Source organism: Endocarpon pusillum (genome assembly GCF_000464535.1).
Source record: "Endocarpon pusillum Z07020 unplaced genomic scaffold scaffold1722, whole genome shotgun sequence".
In the NCBI taxonomy this organism is placed as follows: Eukaryota; Fungi; Ascomycota; class Eurotiomycetes; order Verrucariales; family Verrucariaceae; genus Endocarpon; species Endocarpon pusillum.
Window position 1 is genome coordinate 1 of NW_006916063.1, and position 20,586 is coordinate 20,586.

General features: G+C 47.5%; 7 protein-coding genes across 7 annotated transcripts; 3 read left to right on the plus strand and 4 right to left on the minus strand.

Moving 5' to 3' along the window:
• Positions 1-1,819: 1,819 nt before the first annotated feature.
• Positions 1,820-2,565, plus strand: EPUS_07494 (uncharacterized protein; the record flags this gene model as incomplete). The annotated part of the gene is made up of 2 exons (XM_007802571.1): positions 1,820-2,190; positions 2,250-2,565. 2 exons carry the CDS (start codon positions 1,820-1,822, stop codon positions 2,563-2,565), a joined length of 687 nt encoding a protein of 228 aa, XP_007800762.1.
• Positions 2,566-3,778: 1,213 nt separating this feature from the next.
• EPUS_07495 (uncharacterized protein) lies at positions 3,779-4,644 on the minus strand (the record flags this gene model as incomplete). Its single annotated transcript, XM_007802572.1, has 3 exons — positions 3,779-3,858; positions 4,015-4,357; positions 4,426-4,644. The coding sequence occupies 3 exons, from the start codon at positions 4,642-4,644 to the stop codon at positions 3,779-3,781; spliced, it is 642 nt and encodes a 213-aa protein (XP_007800763.1).
• A 1,663-nt stretch (positions 4,645-6,307) lies between these two features.
• Positions 6,308-7,076, plus strand: EPUS_07496 (uncharacterized protein; the record flags this gene model as incomplete). The annotated part of the gene is made up of 2 exons (XM_007802573.1): positions 6,308-6,602; positions 6,676-7,076. The coding sequence occupies 2 exons, from the start codon at positions 6,308-6,310 to the stop codon at positions 7,074-7,076; spliced, it is 696 nt and encodes a 231-aa protein (XP_007800764.1).
• Positions 7,077-10,257: 3,181 nt separating this feature from the next.
• Positions 10,258-13,557, minus strand: EPUS_07497 (uncharacterized protein; the record flags this gene model as incomplete). The annotated part of the gene is made up of 6 exons (XM_007802574.1): positions 10,258-10,624; positions 10,675-11,207; positions 11,262-12,289; positions 12,343-12,494; positions 12,539-12,876; positions 12,958-13,557. 6 exons carry the CDS (start codon positions 13,555-13,557, stop codon positions 10,258-10,260), a joined length of 3,018 nt encoding a protein of 1,005 aa, XP_007800765.1.
• A 1,113-nt stretch (positions 13,558-14,670) lies between these two features.
• Positions 14,671-16,527, minus strand: EPUS_07498 (uncharacterized protein; the record flags this gene model as incomplete). The annotated part of the gene is made up of 6 exons (XM_007802575.1): positions 14,671-14,901; positions 14,947-15,078; positions 15,126-15,446; positions 15,500-16,064; positions 16,119-16,254; positions 16,323-16,527. 6 exons carry the CDS (start codon positions 16,525-16,527, stop codon positions 14,671-14,673), a joined length of 1,590 nt encoding a protein of 529 aa, XP_007800766.1.
• Positions 16,528-16,876: 349 nt separating this feature from the next.
• On the minus strand, positions 16,877-17,362 carry EPUS_07499 (uncharacterized protein; the record flags this gene model as incomplete). The annotated part of the gene is made up of 3 exons (XM_007802576.1): positions 16,877-16,975; positions 17,048-17,095; positions 17,147-17,362. The coding sequence occupies 3 exons, from the start codon at positions 17,360-17,362 to the stop codon at positions 16,877-16,879; spliced, it is 363 nt and encodes a 120-aa protein (XP_007800767.1).
• A 2,265-nt stretch (positions 17,363-19,627) lies between these two features.
• Positions 19,628-20,449, plus strand: EPUS_07500 (uncharacterized protein; the record flags this gene model as incomplete). Its single annotated transcript, XM_007802577.1, has 1 exon — positions 19,628-20,449. The coding sequence occupies one exon, from the start codon at positions 19,628-19,630 to the stop codon at positions 20,447-20,449; it is 822 nt and encodes a 273-aa protein (XP_007800768.1).
• Between the last annotated feature and the right edge of the window lie 137 nt (positions 20,450-20,586).

Here is a 20,586-nt window from a genome sequence, read left to right on the forward strand (position 1 = left end):
AGAAATTATAAAATCTTAAGAAATTAAAAGAAGCACTCTTAACTTATAAGACTAAGCTAATAAGAAGAGGAGATAATGTTACAGTATATAAACACGCCAAGCACTAATAGGCACTACAGAGCTGCCTAGCACTCTGCAAAGGAACTATAATAGACTTAGACAGGACTAGACCCTGAACTGCACACACAGTCAGACCTGGACAACGTAATGATCAGAGGTGATCAGGATGAGCACTCATGAGCAATAATCAGAGGTGATCAGGGTGAGCACTTATAAGCAATGATCAGAGGTGATCAGGATGATCAACTCTGAGCACGAATCTTCTAGTCTATATAAGCACGCTCATTTCCTAGATAGTTTCATAGTCTTTGTAGTTAACTCATGTTATCAGCTTATATCTAAGTTGAAGACATCTTAGTATTATTTATTACATTTCCTGTTTTACCTAATTAACTCTTTAGACCTAGCTTCTAGTTAAGACTTGTCTTAATTAGTTAAGCCCTAATATATAGTTTTTTATCTGCCTAGCCTAGATTAAAGATGCGGAATACGCTACTATTATAAGAAGTCAGAAACTACTCTTTTACTCTTCTCTCTTTTTCTCTTCTCCCTCTTCTCTTTTGCCAAATTCTTACCAATTCTTAACTCAGAATTACTTACAAAATAAACTTTTATAAAAAAAGATAAAAAAAGAAAAATAGCCTGTTCTGTAAGCCGCCTAGCTAAAGCAACTACTATTAATATTAACTTTAGGGTAATTTACTTCTTTATCTCTTTAATTAAGACCTTAACTTCTTTTAATTAATTATAGACCTTAAATATTATACTTTTTAGCATATTACAGATTATTAATATAATATCTGCTTACAAATTATAAATGTTTCTTAAAGTAAATACAAAGAACCTTAATATTAAAGTTACTTACTTTTAACTCTCTTAATAATCTAATATTTTTTAAGAAGCGCTTATTAACGCCTTACTCAAAACACCTTATTCAGAGCCTATTAGGAGTAGAAGAGAGTACAAGTTCCCTCTACTAAATCGAGATACGCAGGATCATTGTTGGCAAGCATTTCCGAAGCGAGGACTCTGTATATAGTGTCGAAAAGGTGCTCAGGAGTCAAAATCGAAGAATATTGATACAAGGAGGCCGATTTTGGCCGAAATCGTTAATTCTAATGCTTCTTCGCGTTCAATGAGGTCATACGGAGGCTGTATAGCATGTAACGTACATCTCTGCGTCAAAGGAGCCTGCTTTAAGCAGTATCATAGTCAATAATAACCCAAATAACTGCTTGCTATTGCTTTCTACTCAATTTTGGTACTGCCAAGTTGTTTTGGCGCTAAAAAGGCACATTTAATCGACGGCGCATGGGATAGGACCTATCATTGACACGAGAATAGCACAGTTGGTGTGCGAATTGGAGATGAGGAACAAATATATCTCCTCAACGGCAACTGTCAGTCGATGGTAAATCTACTTATTAGTCGCATTGCGTACGGAGATGAGGCTTTCACCCCGATTCAAACATCGTCGCACTCAATATTTGGATCGGGACCGGTCAACTACCGCTCGGAGTATGACAGAATTGCAGCAGTAGCCTTGCCCAGCACTTCGGAACCTTCCTAAATCAAGGTTCGGACGAATTCTTTCAATCCAGACTGGTCATTTGCGGTCGAAGGACAAAGACGCATCTGGCGGCCGCCCAATCACAGGACACCTCCAGCATCTCCTCCACCTCCACCTCCTCCTCCAGTGGAAAATACGAGTAGAGAGGGGTACATTGATTTGACCATCCCAGAATACGTGCCGCATGAGATGACGGTGACCCAATTCAGAGAACAAGCTTTGGAGGACGCTAGGTTTAGATCAGGGTATACGGCGTTCATTGATAACGGGAAGCAGGCTCTGAGGCGGGCTTCTTGGGAACACCGGGATGATCATGAGTTTGATTGGAGTCAATGGACTGATCCTCTCGATGAAAGACTCACTGAATTTCTGCGCGCTGAGAGACCATGCGCTGAGCATTCACAGAGCTCTGACGTTGATCCACCTGACGGTTGGTCTGACAACGAAGACCAAAATGCGCACGGTGTTCAACCCATATATGACGATCAACTTGGGATCAATAATTCCGACACCGAGGCCAGTCTGACGATGCAAATCAAGATACATACGGCGTCCAACCGGTATACGAGGACCACCTCGGGATCGACAACGAGCCCGGGGTTGACTACCAGTTTGGAAGCGACAACCAAAATGACTCTGGGAATCAGTCTGAAAGCGAGCAAGAGTCTGAAAACTATGACGAACGTGCAACCGAGGACCAGTCAGATAATGAGCAGCAGTCTGAGAAAGAGACCGAAAACTTCGATAAGGGTTCCTTCACTATTGAAGACCAGTCTGAGGATGAGAATGAGTCCGAAGATGAAGAGGAGTCCAAAAGTGATGGTCAATCTGAGAGCGAGAACGGGTACAACAACAGTGATCAGTGTGCAGACGGGGAAGAGTATGCAAGCGAAGACCAGTATGAGTTCTCGGACCAGGATCAAGATGTAGACTAGTTTGTGAGTAAGGCAAGTACAGCGGTAGATCTGGTGGATGTATGAAGTAATTTGTGTATTATGACGGCGGGGACACTTCCATAACAGGGCTTGCTTCTACGCCGCTGCGCAGAACTTTTCAGGCCAAATCCGATCATGGTCGCTGAATGAATATTCGTATCGATGGCCTACTCTCAGCATTGACGAAGGAGAGCGTCGATGAGTGGATAGGAAAGAAGAAGGAGGTCGTGCTGGCTCGATTTCTGTGGCTGACTCCAATGCTGGTCCTGTTGTAAACAATCATATGGATGTCTCCCATGAGACATCCAAGTTGAAAAGTCGAATCACGCGGTTACGCAGGTCAAGTCAGAGTCGCGCCGTCCTTTTAAAACTGACCACTATTGCTTCGTCGATTGCGGAACTACAGCCCCACCCTGTGCTACATCCTAATTATACGACTCCTACTTCGCTACCTCCACTACCACGTATGCAACCGCTAAGATGACCTTCTCTCCTTCCCCCGCCACCTCCTTTATTATCGAGAGAGATACCTCCTCCGGCTGTAGGATCTAAGACCTGCCGCCACACTTCGACACGGATAAGCCGGTTCGGAAATGGTTCCTCATTGACCTCAACGTTAACAGTCGCCTCAGCAGAGATGATGTCAAGGAGCTCCCGCGTCGGGCTTACGCGGTCAGTCGGCAAGACAATAGATGGTAAGGCTATAGAACTACAATTGTATCGATTTGGACCTGATTCAGGATATTTCTCCCGAGAGAGGCATACATCAAGAGCGCGAAGCATTACTGCTCAATGTACTACTGGGGTGGCCGACGAGAGCAAGACTGGATAAACGCAATGAGGAAAGACAAAAGGAATTCTTAGGATCCCCCAATTGAAGTGCTACGGAGAGCCACTCGAGCTGTAACAAATACTTTCGAATGAGCATCGATTTATTCCCTTGCCAAACCAGTCAATACAGTCAAGTTATGCTGTCTTTGAAAAAAGTATTCATAATACAGCTAGGAACGGTCTTTCACCTCGGCATCTGTATCCCTGTTACCAGTCAAGAAATCAATAATCCATTTTAATAGCGGCTTTTCCTGAAGACGAAACTGGCACATTCCAGCACAGAAGGAAAAGTTGAGGAAAAGCAACGCGCAGCCGCAAATAGTCACAACAGCCATCTAAGATTATCAAATGAGCCAGGAGATCAAATGAATCGAAATGTGCCTTAACCAACCTGCGACGAAACTTTGGCTTGCGACGGATCAAAGACTGGAGACAACACGTGTAGCGCGTATCCGACAAGAACTATACGGCGGTGGACAAGATCAGCAAAAGTCTTCTAGATAGAGGTAGAAAGGAAGATAGAGGGAGAGGAAGCAAGCTTGATCAGCTAATACTGTCCGAACAGTTCAGAGATGGTGTATCTAGCTTCACCGGAACTTGTACCCCGTTCTTGCTTACAGAAGACCCAGGAATAGCTCATGAGCATGGCTGGACACTGCCAAACCCAGAGCATTCTCCTGCTCATTCGACGATGTCCTATCTTGTCACTTGAACCATCAAGCTTAGCTCGAGGCTGCAAGAACAAATTCAGGGCCATCTTAATTTTGAACCTAAATTCCATGTCGTTTTGATCTGGCGGGTGCTGGGGCAGGTGTTGGAGTAGCCGCATGGGAGCCGAGCCGATAAGCGAGAAGGTAGACATGAAAAAACTCCAGTTCCAGAGCATCTTCGCGGCCCACACTGTCTTCTCCGTGGCAGGCCATGAGAAGACACCGATGACCGCTGCTGCAGATAGAGCAGCCTGTACGAGTTGCGTAAGAGAGTTCTCTATAGCTTGAGTATCGACGGATTGGGAAGATCTTGACCTACTGCTTTCGCCACGAATGATAGCTCTTCGTCCTTGGTTTGACGAAAGTCGACCAATGCTTTAACCAGCTCTTCCATTTCATCCTCATTCTGGTGACGCTCGATTTTTTTGATTGGTTCAAGAGTGTAGTATCTGTAGGGTCCGAGATAGTTGGCGATCAAGAGACTTTGAAGAACACGAGCAGAGGCCTGTAGGAGGCCTTTCACTTTTGCAATCTTCATCATGAGCGACTTCGGACAGATTGTGTAAAATAATTGAACGTACTAAAGAAGTACGGCTAGTGATAGAACGACCAGTCAGCACGGAGTTAAGCAGCTTGTAGGTTGCAGGGACCGCTCCCGCGGTATTTCAGAGGTTCAGGTTTTGGGGACTCGCTTAGTTTTCTGAGTAGGCGATCACTCCGTGGTGGTTGCACTGCGCAAAACCTTACTCAGCTCACGCTACGCCAAGCTATTTGCATCATTAGTACTACTAATGCAGTGGTAAATGCCCAGTCGTAGGTCCGTAAGCAAGGTGGATGATCGTCTGACTGTACTACGTACAAATCTCATACTATGGGGGGGCCAGAAGTAATGTTAGCTCCGCGCGCTAGTTACACCATGTAATTGCCAAGATAGAACGCCACCAAATCGCTTGATTAGGACTAGTCTAGTCTTCTTCTAATCGAGTATATGCAGTCCTTTGGCATCTATCACTGCCTGGCGACTGCATTCCAAGCTGCCAAAATAGCCTCTCGTAAAGCATCGTACGAACGCAAATCGTCGTCATAATGCTCCTGAATCCAATCCTTCATCCAATTCCGAAGCAGAATTCGGAGTAGAATTCGTATATATAGAAAATAGCAAAATCAATTAAATCCACGCGAAATTTCGTTGAATTCAAGAGAATCCATACAAAGTTCATCGAAATCCATCGAATGCAACGCGTAGAATCGATAGACGCGTAGAGCAGTGAGGTATAGCGCCGTACAAGAGGTTCTGTCAAGAGGGCGTTTCGTGAGAATTTTACTAGCGCGGAGCTAACAGTACTTCTGGCCCCTCCCGTAGTACAAGGCCAAATCACATAAAGTGGTCCAGCAGCATGCCAAGCCTTATTTTTGTAAGTATTCTTTAGCGGTGACTGATCGAAAATATGTGTGCTATCTATGGTTTTCTTACTGCCCTGCCTCTATAGGTTCGCCGTGGGGCCACAATGTGTTTTCATCACAACCTCATCTTCTGTAACTGTATGCGGCTGACAAACTGTGCCTGCAAGCTGTTAGAGATGTGTAGCAGTAGAGTATGGGCTATTGCTAGACTATTTGAGTTTCGCCGAATAGCCCAAAATTGCTCAATCCACTTTAGCCTGCCTCGGGCTACTGTAAGTCTGGACCATTCGCGCTGACCAGGCTGGCTCGGGTTGGGTTTAGGGATGAGGCTCAACCTGCTTGGGTTTGGGCCGAGATTTGGTCTAACGGGCCCAGCCAAACCCAACCCAGTGTTTTGGTTGGTCTAGGTTTCTTGGCAGGTTTGGCGCTAATGCGCAAATCCACTAAAAGTAAGCCACGTTAGCTCTAAATAGAATAGCGCTTGATTATCACATTGATTATTGTTATCTCTTACCCACACTATCCATATATGACCTTTATTTTTGGTGGGTGATCGCCTAACATATGGCCGGTAGTAGGCAGTGCACGTGATTAGGCATAATTTCAAAGCTGCGCCTCTTCTTGGGCGGTGAAAATATGACCAGGCTGTTGCATCAATACCGCGTGTTAACAAGTATAAGGATGTTGAATATCCCCAGCTTGGAGATAGGAATATTAACACTTGGACCACCAACACCGATCAGGAACACTGAAGGATATTCCACCGCCACCTAGAGACAACAAGAAAAGAGTTTACCATGGCATACCAGCCTTTGAGCACCTCCAGCAAGAACCCTTCCCAAGCGATCTACCTTTACACCCCACCGCTTCGACATGACCCGGTGAATGGTAATCTCAAGAATAATATCAACATGTTCGCCCACTGGGCGGTATGCATCCAAGGCGTCTGTTACGAGTTGACAGGAGAACACGAGGGCTATCAATGGAAACTGGAGCAGGATTGGAGAAGAACAAGGCAGCTCCAGGATCAGCAGCCACAACATGTGGGCTATATGACCATGCCATATACGCCGGCGATAATTCACAAAGTGGGTTAGTACCAACGACCTTGACCAGTGGCAATTTCGCTATATTTTTTCTTTGGCTGATCGATGTGGCGAAACAGCTTCTCAAGTATGGAATAAGACTTTCCAACGGAAATATATTTACGACGAGCAAAACTGCCAGGCGTTCGTCCGTTACCTCCTCGACCTAATCGCAGACCCAGAAACCAAAGCCAATCTCCCGCAATTCTTCGACAAATGGGTCAAAACCGTGGGCGTCACTCGAGATGTCACCCTTCTCGGCATCGTCGGAGCAGCGTCTCTCATAGGTGTAGGTTTGGTAACCGCCGCGGTGGATATGGGGTCGACCGCTACTGCGGGGTTCGCTTTAACAGGCCAGATGGCGTGCAGTTCACTTGCAGCTGTGTTCCATATGAGAGACAGGAAAGCAAAACATATCAAAAAAGCACAAAAGGAGATAGCGGAGGAACTAGATCGGAACATCATACAGGTTAATGGTTGATATCGCCATCCACCCTGTGTTTGCTGTCATTCCCCCGAGTTGAAGTTGTTCTGTAACAGCGCAATTAAATTATAAAGACAGATATAATACGTGAGTCTGGATATACTATACACAAGAATTTAATATGACATCCCTCAGAGATCCTAAAACTTGGCCATTAGACCTTCATATAGAATTTGCAATGGCTCGAAACTAGAACAAGTCAATAGTCCATAGATTGCTAAAACGTAAGCTGAGGAGTCTATCTACAGTGTGGCCGACGCTCTGATCTATATACTCCTCCATCAAACGCCAGGGGTACTCTAGCTAACTTACGCAGAAGATCCTTCAGAGCATCCGCAGGGCCAGAAGCGGTAGCTGCCCTCCCAAGGAGATTGTACGTCGTCCCCAAAGAGGCTATACCATCTGCCGTTCCATAGTACCTGCACGGGGAGCGACGTGCCGTACGAATGCCTCTATCGGCGGCAATATAGCTTAACGGCAAGAGTTCCGCGGGCCGTTGTGGATACGCCACTGGCGCTGCCATCCGAGTGCGTGGCTAGTCACGTGCATTTCCTACGCCATGGCAGAGGAAATGCTCCATCCATCACAGAATTAATCAAATATTTAAAGAAGTAATAACTGTAGCCTAGACAAGGCATAATTTGCAAAAAATAGTAAGGGCTTAAAAGTAAGACTGAGTATAAGTAAAGCAAGACTAAGTCCCCTAAGTAGCATTAGGACAGAAGGTAAGTAGGAAGGTTGGCAGTAAAAGTATGAGCAATATACCCTAAGCAGAGGCTATGCTGAAGTTAAGCTGGGTGACTAATCACTAAGTAAGGCAGCAAAACTAACTAATTAGGTGCTAAGGCGAAGTTAAAATTTAGTGGAAGTCACTATAACATCAACACCTAAATTTTGACCTCTCTAAATTCTATTTCTCCTTTAAGCCCTAAATACATGTGACTGTAGCCTAAGTAATAAATAAGCAGCCCTGAGCTGTGGCTATACAAGGCTGTTCTGAGCCTGAGCATCCCTAAGCATTGACTGAATTCTACCCTGAGGGGCTGGATTCAGGGTCGCTCCCAACTCTGAGAGCCCAGATTTGTGTTCTTCAGTTTGGTGAGTTCCGATTCCCAGCCCTTATTACTCGTGTATACTTGCCTTTTAAACTGTCTCAGCCAAAGGTTGCCGCCTAACATGACAAACTTAGGGTGTGTAACAAAATCTTGAGCTCAGACGACTCCAGTTTAGTAAGCCGCTTTGCCCCAGGCTTAGTCATAGCACGTCTGAGGTCCTGAGGCAATCATTGAGCTGAACGGGCTTGAGGATGCGTCAGCAGTCTGGTGTTACTAGTTCTGCATCCTTGTTACAAGGGCACCCTGGTTCCCTGCACAGCTTATTGGGGTATTGTTGGGCTAAAATGGTTCCTCTTCCCATTTAGGACATGCAAAAAGAGATAAAATGGGACCCGCTACCAAAAGCTGTCCCAGAATATCATTATATTGAAATAAATTCTTCGACCTGTGATACCTTTAGATTGATGCATTGTGCATCGTACAAGACGGTATGGTGGACTGAGGAGAAAGAGTCGACCAAGACGAGCAAGACCTACTACGCCTCTTATATCACGATTGGGGCCCACCAGCTGCAAGGACACCAGTGAGCCATTCTCCGGAAATTCTCTCCAGGATGTCGCAATACCGCTTGATGTATCCTCAAGCGGATTTTCTTCTGTCACAGTACGATTCAGGAATGGACGTCTTACGTATCTACTTCCCTACGGGGCCTGGACATAACCAAGAAAACCTGTTATCAAGCCGATATCTAGACTTTGACTGTAACAGTATGAAGTTCCATTGTTACCCGGACACGATGCCATCTTCTAAACCGGGAAAAATTGACACGGATAGTACCTCTAGCGACCTCAAAGCGGAATCGAAAACGCCGAAAATACATTTTGCCCGATTTCCGACAGCCCTGGGGTCCTTGGGATGGATTTTGTCGCAAATCATGAAACCCCAAGCATAATACAGTCGAGGGCATTAGTATGCCTGAAACGTGGCAAGAGGTTATCATGATGTACACCAACCAGTGGCTGACATAATATGACGGACACCCTTTTCCGCGATGAAAGTGGATTCGCCTCCGAGTTACCTACAGCGGTCCCAAAGCCTGGAGGGGGCGTACTGTTGCTAGGGCCTTTGGCGCAAGAGCTTCATCCAGCAGTCTCGCCTGGAACATCAGCAACGACACCCAACGGCCACAGAGGCGTATCAAGCCCCCCCTTCTTCAACATGATGACCAAGGAGGGGTTCCGGCTTACGTCGCACGCTTGCCAAAATTGACACCGTCCCATATGAAGGAAATAATACACCCAAGCAGTGGAACTAGTTGCGGTAGTGTTGGGCGGTATCTTCTCAATCTTCCCACCCAGGTGTGTATATTGAAATACCACCCATGCTATGAGGTAATTCACATTGATTGGTATCTCGACGATGAAGGCGAAGACAAATATCTATCTGGATGGGACTTTTCCTGGTTCGTGGAAGTAGTAATAGCTGAAACGACCAGCAGGATGTCTGATCATTCATCGCGATCAACAGCCTATCCTTGCTTCAATAGGCTTAATACGTAGTAATGTACAGACAGCTTCTAAAACGTCACAGTCAAATATCGTCCCAACCGTTCCGCTGACTTCCATTCCACTGTGAAGTCTGCTTCCAGGCGCCGTGCTTCCAACTGTGGCGAGCGGACAGCCAGCCATCTGCATGTAGCATGATTAACTAATGATTCGAAGTATTGTCTGCATGAGACCCAAAGCTGAGATGTCCAGGGCGGACATCGATCCACTAGACATCTCCCATCGTAAAATATGGTATCCAACATGGGAGCCCTTCCTTTTTATTACTTCGTCATCCAAACTGTTCCCCTTTTCCCTAAAAACGATGGAGTCTCCACTTACTTTTCAGATAATCAAGAATCTTGCATGGCTTTTGTGCTCATGCAGGTTAAAACATTAGCCCAAGACACTCCGATTAGCCCCAAATGCGTAGAGTGTTGACTTTTGAGGAATCTTAAAATTAGAAGCTCCAAATTTGCCGCTCGCATCAATCCAAATGGTAGCTATATCTTCATCACAAATCAGAAAGACGTTCGGAACCGCAGAGGTTGGCCGGCCAAAGGTCCCCCATAAAGGGCGCTAGTGGCGTGAGAAGGAGAAAGATGGCTGCTGCGGCGGCTTGTCATGGCTGTTGGTGCGATGTCGGCGCGGTGGGGTCTGCATTCGATGAAGTGTCTGTTGGTGTCCGGCTTGAGCTTGATCAATTGTATGTGGGAGCTCAAGCTCAGAAGGTTCCTGCATCAGCAAATTTTGTCCGGAGCCAATTTCGTCGGAGAGGATCCGCGGAGGTGATGAACCGCTCTGCATGTAGCCCAGACCGGGAGAGGAGTCTTGGAAATCAGATAGGACTGCATTTTCTTCACCCTTCTTATCTGCGTGATCCGATAGACTGCCAAGGAGTATATGGTACGGATCGTCGTTGTAAGGTCGTGTGTCAACGATATCCCTAAGTTTCGGTTAGCAAAAGTAGCAAAGCAGACCAACCAATCCACTTACGGAACGCCCTTGAACCTGAGTTGATCGTCGAGTCTTTTTAGGCGACGGATTGCTGTGGGATCGTCCCCAAAACGGACGAATTGAATGCTGACACGCCTCTCATCGTGTTCAAGATCGTTGCACCCTAGTTGACTGAGTTTCTGATTGAACTCGATGATCTCCTTGTCAACAGCGAAATTTTCCGTCATTCCGGCCCATATCCCATCCGTGAGCACGATGATTGTCATTTTCCTGGTATGGGTCTTCTTTCGAGAGAATTGAGTGAGATAGTTTCTCAACATACTACCCAGGGTAATGCTCATGTTGGTTTGACGCGCGTGCTCGCCTGTCATCGGCTGGTGAGTGCGCTTATCCATCTCGGCTGCAAACGCTGCGACTTTGTTGCTTGGTTTGAATTTGCTTTCACTGCATGTGAATTTCAATTCCATGCCATTCTCATCGATGTGCTGAGACTTGGTAACCAAAATCAGGAGAAGCTCCCTCACAGATGGCCAGAATCGTTCCATACTTTCGCCATTATCGATGAGATAAACCTAAGGGAAGTCAATTCCGCCAAAAGGGTTGATTCCACAATGATCCCAACTTACAATATCTCTCTCATTATAATGTCGTAACAGCACCTCATCGCGCTTTTTCTTCCCGAAATTGGAGAATTTACTCAAAATCGAGGAAGTTTTACTTCGTTTCAAGGAAGTCGGGCTTGTCATTGATGTCGAATTGGTGCTGGTGCGGGCAATAGTGGAGGCGACTGGTGGGGATTTAGGTGGCGACATCTCTGGCGTCGTTACCAGTGCGGACCCTTCTGAGTATCTTTTTTCAGGAATTCGCTTCATATCCACTTCCCGCGCAGAGGACTGAACGACGAGCCGAGACCCTGTGTTGTCAGTGCTCGTGGCAATCAAGACTCTCGAAGGAGTCGTAATGATACTCGAGGCCTTGCCTGACGCTTTAGACCTATGGCTCGTTTGCATCGGTGTCAGAAGTTGGGATATTTGACCGCCACGAGTTGGATGAAGACCACGCGATGATGGGGTGGCAGCCTCTGATTTAAGGCTTCCAAGCGGCTTTCTGGCGGCATCTTCTGCGTCTGCTTTTGTTTTTGCAGCCCACTTCTCTTCGGTGCGATTTAGTGCCTTACGAATGGTCTCATGGTGCGGCGGAATCTGAGAATGAAGACTCTGGACACTTTGCAAGATTCCCTGCAACTCCTCGCACAGATCCTGCGCAGAAATCCGAGATGAAGCGTCTTTGAGAAGCATCTTCTCCTCAACAAGCTGCAAAACCTGTCCGGTAATCGTATCGCTTCCTCTGATGCCTCTTCGGAGGAATTTGTGCCAATGCAAGACATCTTCAAGGACAGCCTGACCGTCGTGAAAGCAGTCGCTCCCAATGACGATACCCGCTTCCTGAGATGTGGTTCGGTTCGGGGAGATTCGATTGATCGCTGCACTGCGTAATTCGGCGAACTGCTCCAATCCTTGATTTCCATACACCACCCAAGTTGCAGTTACAGAGAATACGCAGCCCAGCGACCAGATATCAATGGATCTGGAACCTCTAACAAATTTTCCTTGTCTGCTATTAGAGCGCTGGGCCACATAGCACTCAGGGGCTCCTGCCGGGACCATCAGCTTCTATAACGTAGAGAAGTAGTCATGGACTTCTCACCGAAGGTTTCTGTCACCCCCAATAGTATCATGTCATCCTTTCCACCCTTGTTTCGGTCGCCTCGCCTTTCAAAACGCGCAAATCCAGGGTCTGCAAGCTTGAACTCCCCATGTACATTCAGAATGTTGGCAGGTTTTATGTCAGCATGCCATCTGATCGTGTCAGATGGTCGTTGTAGCAGCATCTATCGACTTACCCGTGATACTCCTTGACAACACCTCCGCTGGAGTCTGTGAATTCGTGAATATCTCTGATAGCCTCCGCGACCAGGAATAAGTCGTGCCAGAAGGATAGCTGTTCATCCTCAAGTTGCGGCGGAAGGTATGCTAGGAAATATCGCTCTAGATCGTACTCTCCATACTCTAGGACAAGGTTATACGTTGTTCTGCCTGCTTTCTCATCTTCCACATGCGAATAATTGAACAGCCATTGGATCATGCCCTTGTTCTTTGAAAGCCCGCGGAACGCATTCGTCTCATTGTCATACAAACTCTCGTTGCCATCGTTGTAGGTCTTGAGGGCAAAGAAATAACACTGTCTGTCACGTTAGAGAGTATTCATGGCTAACAAGGATGCACCGATCGCGAAATAGATCGGCCAAGCGGGCGACCTCACTGGACCATATTTCTGATCATTGTACCTTGAGTTCGGAACGGCGTCTCTCAGACCCTTGCTGACAAACTCCTCTTGCACTAGTATCTGGTATACGACTGCCGTTCCACCTTCGTTGATCTCCTCCTTGAGGCAGATGGGCACTATCCTGTCCGCTGGGGATTCTTTTTCCTGATCTTGGAATTCGAACTTCAGAGGGGTGTATTTCCATTGCGCCTTATTGAAGCGTTGCGCTAGATTAGGTTTGTTTTTCAAGACTCTTTCCAAGTAGGCAAGGTCCAAAGGCAGTCGGCCGTCAACGAAGCCTCGATCCCTCAGGTCATAGATCAGCTCGCCTTCTTCAAGTTCGAGGAAGATGCTGAAGACAAGGAGACATTTTTTGTCCCCACGCATGTACTTGTTTGTGTCTATCGGAAACCCGTGCTGATCTTTGCGACAGGAATCTAGAAGGCGATCAATATTCCTCGGTTTGCCTCGCGTCATCCATTCTTGTAGTTTTTCGACCTGGACATATTGTCTTCCACATACAGCCTTCACCTTCATTTCGTCTAGCGAACTAAGAAATTCGGTGCGAGGCCCACCAGTGGAACGTACAGTTGCCATGTTCGATCAGGCTGAGAAAGAATCACAGAGATTGACTGGTCGATGCCGCAAAGGGTTCGGGAGCCAGCAACAGGATGTGCAATGCCGCGCATGTCCGTTAACGAAGGGATAGCGAATTTAATGACTTTTACCGAATTTGTAGAGCAAGAAGGTGCGATGAGAAGCTCTCTACTCCTGTGTTGCAATGATTACTTGCGGATGGGCGTCGAGGCTGAAAGAGGGGCGTTGAGGCTGAAGAGGGGCGGCAAGGCTAAAGAGGGGCGGCAGCCTTCCCCGTGGGGATGATAGATTGGTTCGCATTGGACATGATGTTAGCGAGACTTCAAGGCCCGAGGTCACCCGAGATCAATGCGGCTGAACAGCGAAAGTCGCGTCGGGATTCGGTCCAAATTCGAAGCTCCAAGTGGGAGAGCGACGTGTCAACTAACTAATTTACACCACCCAGCCTGGAACGTGAAGGCTGCTTCCTGCAGCCCAGCTAGCTTTGTAGGAGCATTCGGCCTAGATCGTCTGGCTGTTGAGCTTGTTTCATGCCTCTTCTTTCCCAGTGTGGCAGTGAACTTAATGTGCGACCATGAGGAAATACAGTCAGATACCTGGCTCAGCATCTAGAATTAGTTCGTTCCTGGGAGCTGATGTTGCGGAAGTTGTTATTCTCCTGAAATTAGACAGCTCAAGGGCAACAAACTTCAATTGAAAGAATCTAGTCGTAATTCAACGGCAGGAGGAAACCGGAATCCCTCTCCGTTGATCGATAGTGGGAAGATAAGGAGTCCAGTCTAAGGGGCCTTCCAATAACAAGTTTGGTCTCAAAGTGAATGCTCAGACACAGGGGTGTTGCGATCCAGCTAACACGCGATACGGCGCTATCAAGCACGTCACCTTCTTTTCACAAAATGATCTGTTCCTTTTTCCATACCGCACCAGCCCGTGTATGTTGCGTTCCGCTTCGTTTCCCGTATTTGCCTTGAAAAAATGAGCCAGTATTGCTTCGACTAATCAAACAGTGAAGGTTTTGCAAAACAAGAGACGACCTTATGTCTTCTTCTATTTGAAGGCGGACCTGTTCAGCGGCCGAGACCGAGACAAACTGTGAAGGTTCTCAGGGCCTCTTTAGCGGGGTAGTGAGATGTTCTCCCAATGTTTACTTAAGCGTGTGACAGTCTTCATTGTGGCGTACTTGTAAACAATCCATGATATGCCGAGCGTGCAAAAAGTGAGAGGCAGAGCCACTTGCAGCCATCGGTACATGGCAGTAGTTGAGAAGCTGGTGCCAAGGTTGGAAGATGAGCTTTCAGAATTCCGGTCGCCCTGATACGTAACCACGTCTGTGCTAAAGAAGGTCTGCAACAAGTCAGCGATCAATCCAGCCCTAATAGCCAAACATACTGAAACGAATGTTCCAGGTAAATATATCAGAGTCACCACAGTGATGATCCGCATGGCGATGGCTTCTTTCTGGGTCATGAGACTCAGATTCTCCATTTTCTCGGTAGCTTGAGATTGAAGGTGCTGCAAGATCTGGAGCTAATGTCAGCGCCATACCCATCTTCATAGAACGAGTGTACCAAGGTCTTTCTCTGCGAGGCGATCTGGGTGAGCAATTCTGCACGATCACGTTGCATCTTGCAGTCCGCGATTGCGTCCCTCATCTGTGCGGCCAAGGACTCGATGTCTGGCCTACAGGTAGTTGACAAAGAGAAGTTTCTGTGGCTTAGCAAAGACGCGTAGTAGTCTATGATGGCTTGAAGCACGTTTGAAATCCCGCCTAAGATCAGTTTTGCTTCAACAGCTCGCTCCTCCCACCATTGCACGTGCTGCAAATCCATTGGCGAAAAGTTTTTCCGGTTGCTGACGAGTTCTCTGGAACCATGAACAGCAGCCTGGGTCTAGGCCATGAGTGTGAGTGAATGATGGCCTGTGCAGAGACACATAGGCTTACCTCTTTGTCAACCGTATCTTCCAAATACTGAATATACCATCGCCAGTTAGTCGTCGCCCAGTGGGCAAGAAGAGAGTGGACAGCCAGGCTGGAGCGGAAAGATTGCCCAGGAGTGGCAAACGACCTGTCTTTTATCCTACCATCGGGCCCTGTGAGTTCTTGGATATCCTCTTTCAGCCCTAGATCTCTCTTTATGACGATCCACATTGTACCTCCTGTCTCGACGTCAAAATGGTGAAAAATTGCAGCTGGTCGAATCGACCATTCTTGGTCGCGAAAAGGTGTGCCAGGTGGCGTCAAACTTTCGGGCCTCTTAAGATTGTAGCAGAGCTGAAAATGCTTGCCGCTGCGTCCAAGAGCTGGCAGAGCCTGCCCAGGTGACGGGAAGTCAAGACTGGTTTTTTCACGGAACCCGCTGTACCTGAGGTCGTGGGCGTTGCTTCGCTGTCCAAACAAGAACAGAAACTCAAAGAACTGCGGCGTGACTTGATGGTAAGTCATGATCCGGGTCAACATTTTTCTCGTGATCTTCAACGGCGCCTGCGTGTTTTTCGCCCAAAAATAGCTGTGTAAAGATGAGATTGTGTCTGCAAGGTGGAGGATAAAGGACCTTAGTTACATAAATCGACATTTTGGATCCGGCCTCGAGGCATAGGAACCACGTATAAGCTCGTGCGTCTGAACATCTTCTTCAACCGTGTCCCCGATGTATTCCCTTAATTTCTGGTCGCTGAATATGTTCTTTTTCCGAATGTCTCTGGGGCTGTCAGTCTCAGTAACACAGAGTCTACTCCGTCGAGAACAAGTAACATTGAAGTCTTACAGTTTCCGTTCTCGTCCAGGTCGGCAATGGGAACATCAACAGCGTTCTCATTCTGGACGAAGAGAGTGTCCTCTGCAGCGTCGAGGTGAATCTTGTAAGCTCGTAAGGCGGCAGGAAAGAAGGCGTGGGTGTTGAGCAAGTTTTGTGGATAAGTTGAGAAGCTTTTATAGCTTGCTTCGTACTCGGGGGTTAATGTTAGACTCATGCTGACCTACGATGCACCGGCAGTACCCGAAGCTTAGGCAAGTTTAGGTGGACCTTAAGAGTTCACTCGGAGAATGTGTGGAAATCAGGAAATACCATCGTTTTGAATGTTCATAATTTTCCGAAGGCAAACGCCTCCCATTAATGCGCAAATGGAAGTTTCACATGTGGCAGGCCTAGAAGGGCGCAGACGTGAGGCAGTGCCCAAAGTCAGCCGCTACGACCCCGCTGCAAATCTCTGTAACCTCTGACCTGCCCAAATCCGCACTTCAAGAATGCGCCCGAATGCGCCCAAATGCCGCCCCGAGGAACGCCGACATTTTGCCGGGTTCGTCCGCGCCACCTCCCGATCATGGATTTGAGTGCTGATCAGGCACTGGGGACTCTGAGCGACGGTTTGGATCCCTGACATCTTGGTCACGGAGTCGCAGGAGCTCGCGCTTGTCTTTCTGATCTGATCAGTCTCCTGATTGGATTCGAAAGTATGCAAGAGTCTGGTGGGGAGGATTCTCAGGACTCACCTCATCCAGGTTCCTAGGCAATCGAAACTTGTACTGGTCGTTGCCGACCTACGTGACGGTTCAGTAGCCTGACGACTTGCGTGCAGGACTAGATTTTACCTTTATATCAAACGGTTTGTAATCTGGAAAATTGTCTTCTAGCCATTTGAGCAGCGTTTCCGGTGAAAGTTGATATCGAGCGAACATGCACTCGTAGAGCTTAGGTTCTGACGAGGTCGCCTCCGTTTGCGAACGACGAATGCTGAAGCTCCCAGGCTTGAGGAGCTGTCTGTTGGATCGATTCGACTGATCAGTCCACCGACGAGGAAGCGACATCATGCCAAAAGGTCCTTTCCAAGACCAAGCATTTGATCTTATAGGATAGTGTCTGAAGCGTTACGGGCAAGAAAAAGAGCAAAGCCACCCAGAGGGGCTGTTGTAAGAGTTATAAGCGCCCAACATTGCCAGCAGGCCGGAGGGGTAGGTCTGGAGGTCCATTGGCCATCCGGGAGTGGTCCGCTCCCTGCATCCCTTCCTCGCGAAATTGCATGCAAGAGAAAGTTCTCGTTGCTCATTGGTGGGAAAATCCGCATAGAATAATTGAGGACGAAGAGGATTTGGAGGCGTGTTTTGAGAATATCAACCTTGCTTGCACATCATGTCGCTGCACTCTGTATCATAGTCTCAATGCTTTGGACATGCCGAAGGTCTCAACCCTCTAAAAGGTGATGATTTTCTTTGCTCACTGCTTCTGAAGAAACTTCGAACCCAAACAGCAACGCTACGTAGGTAGTCATTGATGGCAAGGCGAGCTATTTCCAACTTCTCTTGAGAGGTTGTCGTGACAAAGGTGACCTCTTAACCGACTGCGACCTGTTGCAAGCAATGGTCTATGAAGATGTACTGCTCAAGATATCGATGTCCATAGAAGCGACAATCCCACAACTCTGTTGATAGCTAATCTACCACAATATGCAGTTGTCAGGAATGCCAAGATTAGTACATAAGTGGTTGTGCTCCATGATCCGGCTGAGCCGCATCATTCTGTTCTTTTGGCCCAACGGCAGGAGTACAGAGCACCTCTAACAAAGAGGGTGAGCAAAGGAAGCAATGGCGGTGCCGCCTGAGCAGAGGCTGAGCCGAAGTTAAGCCGGGTGACTAATTTCTGAGTAAGGCCGCAAAAACGGTTAATCTAACTAGGTGCTAAGGCGCGGTCAAGATTCGGTGCAGGATACGGAGTACCACATGAATAATCCTGCCGCGTTCGGCCTAGTAAGCGCGTGCTGCATTAGTAACCTACTACGTACAGAGTAGTACATACTACAGAGTACAAGGGGGCTGAAGTAATGTTAGCCTGGTGCTAGTGGCAAGTAGTTCTCATTACGTAGACACAGTTTTACGATTTGTTACTGCATGTGTGTATCCATTCTAATTAGTCAAATTATTACATCTAAGCTTTTTTAGGCATAGCTGTTTGAATAGAGAGGGTTTACGTAGTACAGATAAAGATACTAGCCCTGAGCTAACACTACTTCATGTCCCCATAGTAATAGCAGCGCCAAGGATATTCAATCAACAAAACCCGGGTGTCAAACAAAAGCTGGTAAACGGTCCTCTGAGGGCCGCGGTCTTTTGGTCCAACACCGGGCTTCAAGTTCTGCTTTAGGTGTTGTCTTTGTTACTCAACAAACGGTCGTACCCATTATCGTCGGTTGAGACACCCTCAGCTGTGTTGCTTGGAATGCAGTTTGAGTTGTTGAATGGAAGGTAAAGCCTCTGTCCAAGGCAGTTTCAACCTGGGCTGTGCCACCGAGTTGTTGCCTGGTGGGATGAAGCATGTGGCCCAAACGTGACCTAGACTCTGGCGCAGTCTGAGCTTCGGTAACTGAATGGGTGCCCAAGGCCCGCCGGCGGTGAAACGATTGGTGTCGCTCTTGGCATGATTTTTGATGACATATTAGCTGGTACGGCCTGTAGAGCGACCTATCTGCTATAATTCTCATTCCTTCCGTCAGTCTGTGTGCTGTGTCAAGAGCGACACCAATTGTATCACTGGGCGTCGGCTCCTAAACGCCAAATCTCCGACAGGTTGCATAATCATGTTGACCTGTCTTGTGTCTAATTATGCTCGCTTCCACGTGTGCAAAGAGCTAACGGCGCAGATGACTTTTTGTTGACCTGGCTCCTTCAAAGCGCGCCAAAACATCCGCTGCCTTATAACTAATTCACACATGCTTTCTCACAGTCAGGGGTGCAGACCAATTCCATCGGGTTTCTTGCTGGCCTGGCATTCGCCCTGTTGACTTGGTTCTGTGCCTGATACTGTCCGAATGATTCCTTCAGGACTCATTCGATGCCTACTGAGCCGCGATATGGTTTGAGCAGTGTCTTCAGACGATCAAGGCAATGAACCCACTATAATATAATGACTGGTCAAGAGTATATATAAAAACAAAGAAGCAGATAAGTTCTGATTTCTCTTATGTCGTAACACACATTGTTCATCTGTTTCTGCTTAAAGTCAAACACTCTATACAAATAATTGAATATTAGCAACCGCATTTAGCTATCTCCGTTGATCACTCGAGCAAGTGCATACTCATGTCTCAACCAAACACCAAACAAAGGCAAAGACCACAAGCCGATGTCGCTCAAGTTGACCGCAAACAGCTTGACCAGACCGATCCTCTTCAAGGTGACCGCAAACAGCGTCCTCAAGTCAACAGAACAAAGGGTCCTAGCACTACTACATCTTCAAGCGCATCGCTCTCGCGAAAGATGTTGACTCCATCTTCTATTCACCCTTCCGTGGCCTCAGGAAAAAGCCCCACCTCTACTTCTACTCAATCTTCATCATCGCTAGGACCGTCGCAGCCGCCCTCATCAAAACTCTCCTCGCAACCCTCCTCGTCCAATACTGTCGCCAAAAAACCAGCTGGAATGGCCGACGCCAAGAAACCCAAGATTCCACTGAAGGACCGAAAGTGCATCTTCTGCCCCATCATCAAGGACGTAAAAAATGCCGTGACCAAGGTCCACCTCAACGAGGAGTGGGACAAGGAATTCCTGGTCGTGCAACCCATCGGCCCCGTGACCGAAGGCCACGTTCTCGTCATCCCGCGTGTGCACGTCCAAGACGCCACCAGCGACCCCGAAATCTTCGGGAAGACCTGTGCGGCCGCTGCTCGGGTGGCGAGAAAACTGTATCCGGGCATGGCGGTCAATTTCGCGAACAACGAAGGCGAACTGGCCGAGCAGTCGGTGCCACATCTCCACGTGCACGTGGTGCCACGTCGCCCTGATGATGGACTCGTCAATTTCTGGACCACACAGATCCCGGGCCATTACAACACCACCGGAAGGCCCGAGCATCCCGAACACGTGCGGCCAAAGTTTCCGCCCAAGCCCACTGCGGCTGCATGAGGCGGTGCAAAGATTTACTGGATCTAGAAGTCGGTCTGAGGGCTTAGGTAGTAGCGGCGTTTTCGCTAGCATCTTTTGTGGTAGAGAAATAATAGAGATTCAGGTAAACCAATTGCATCCATCATCTGTAGTTTTTT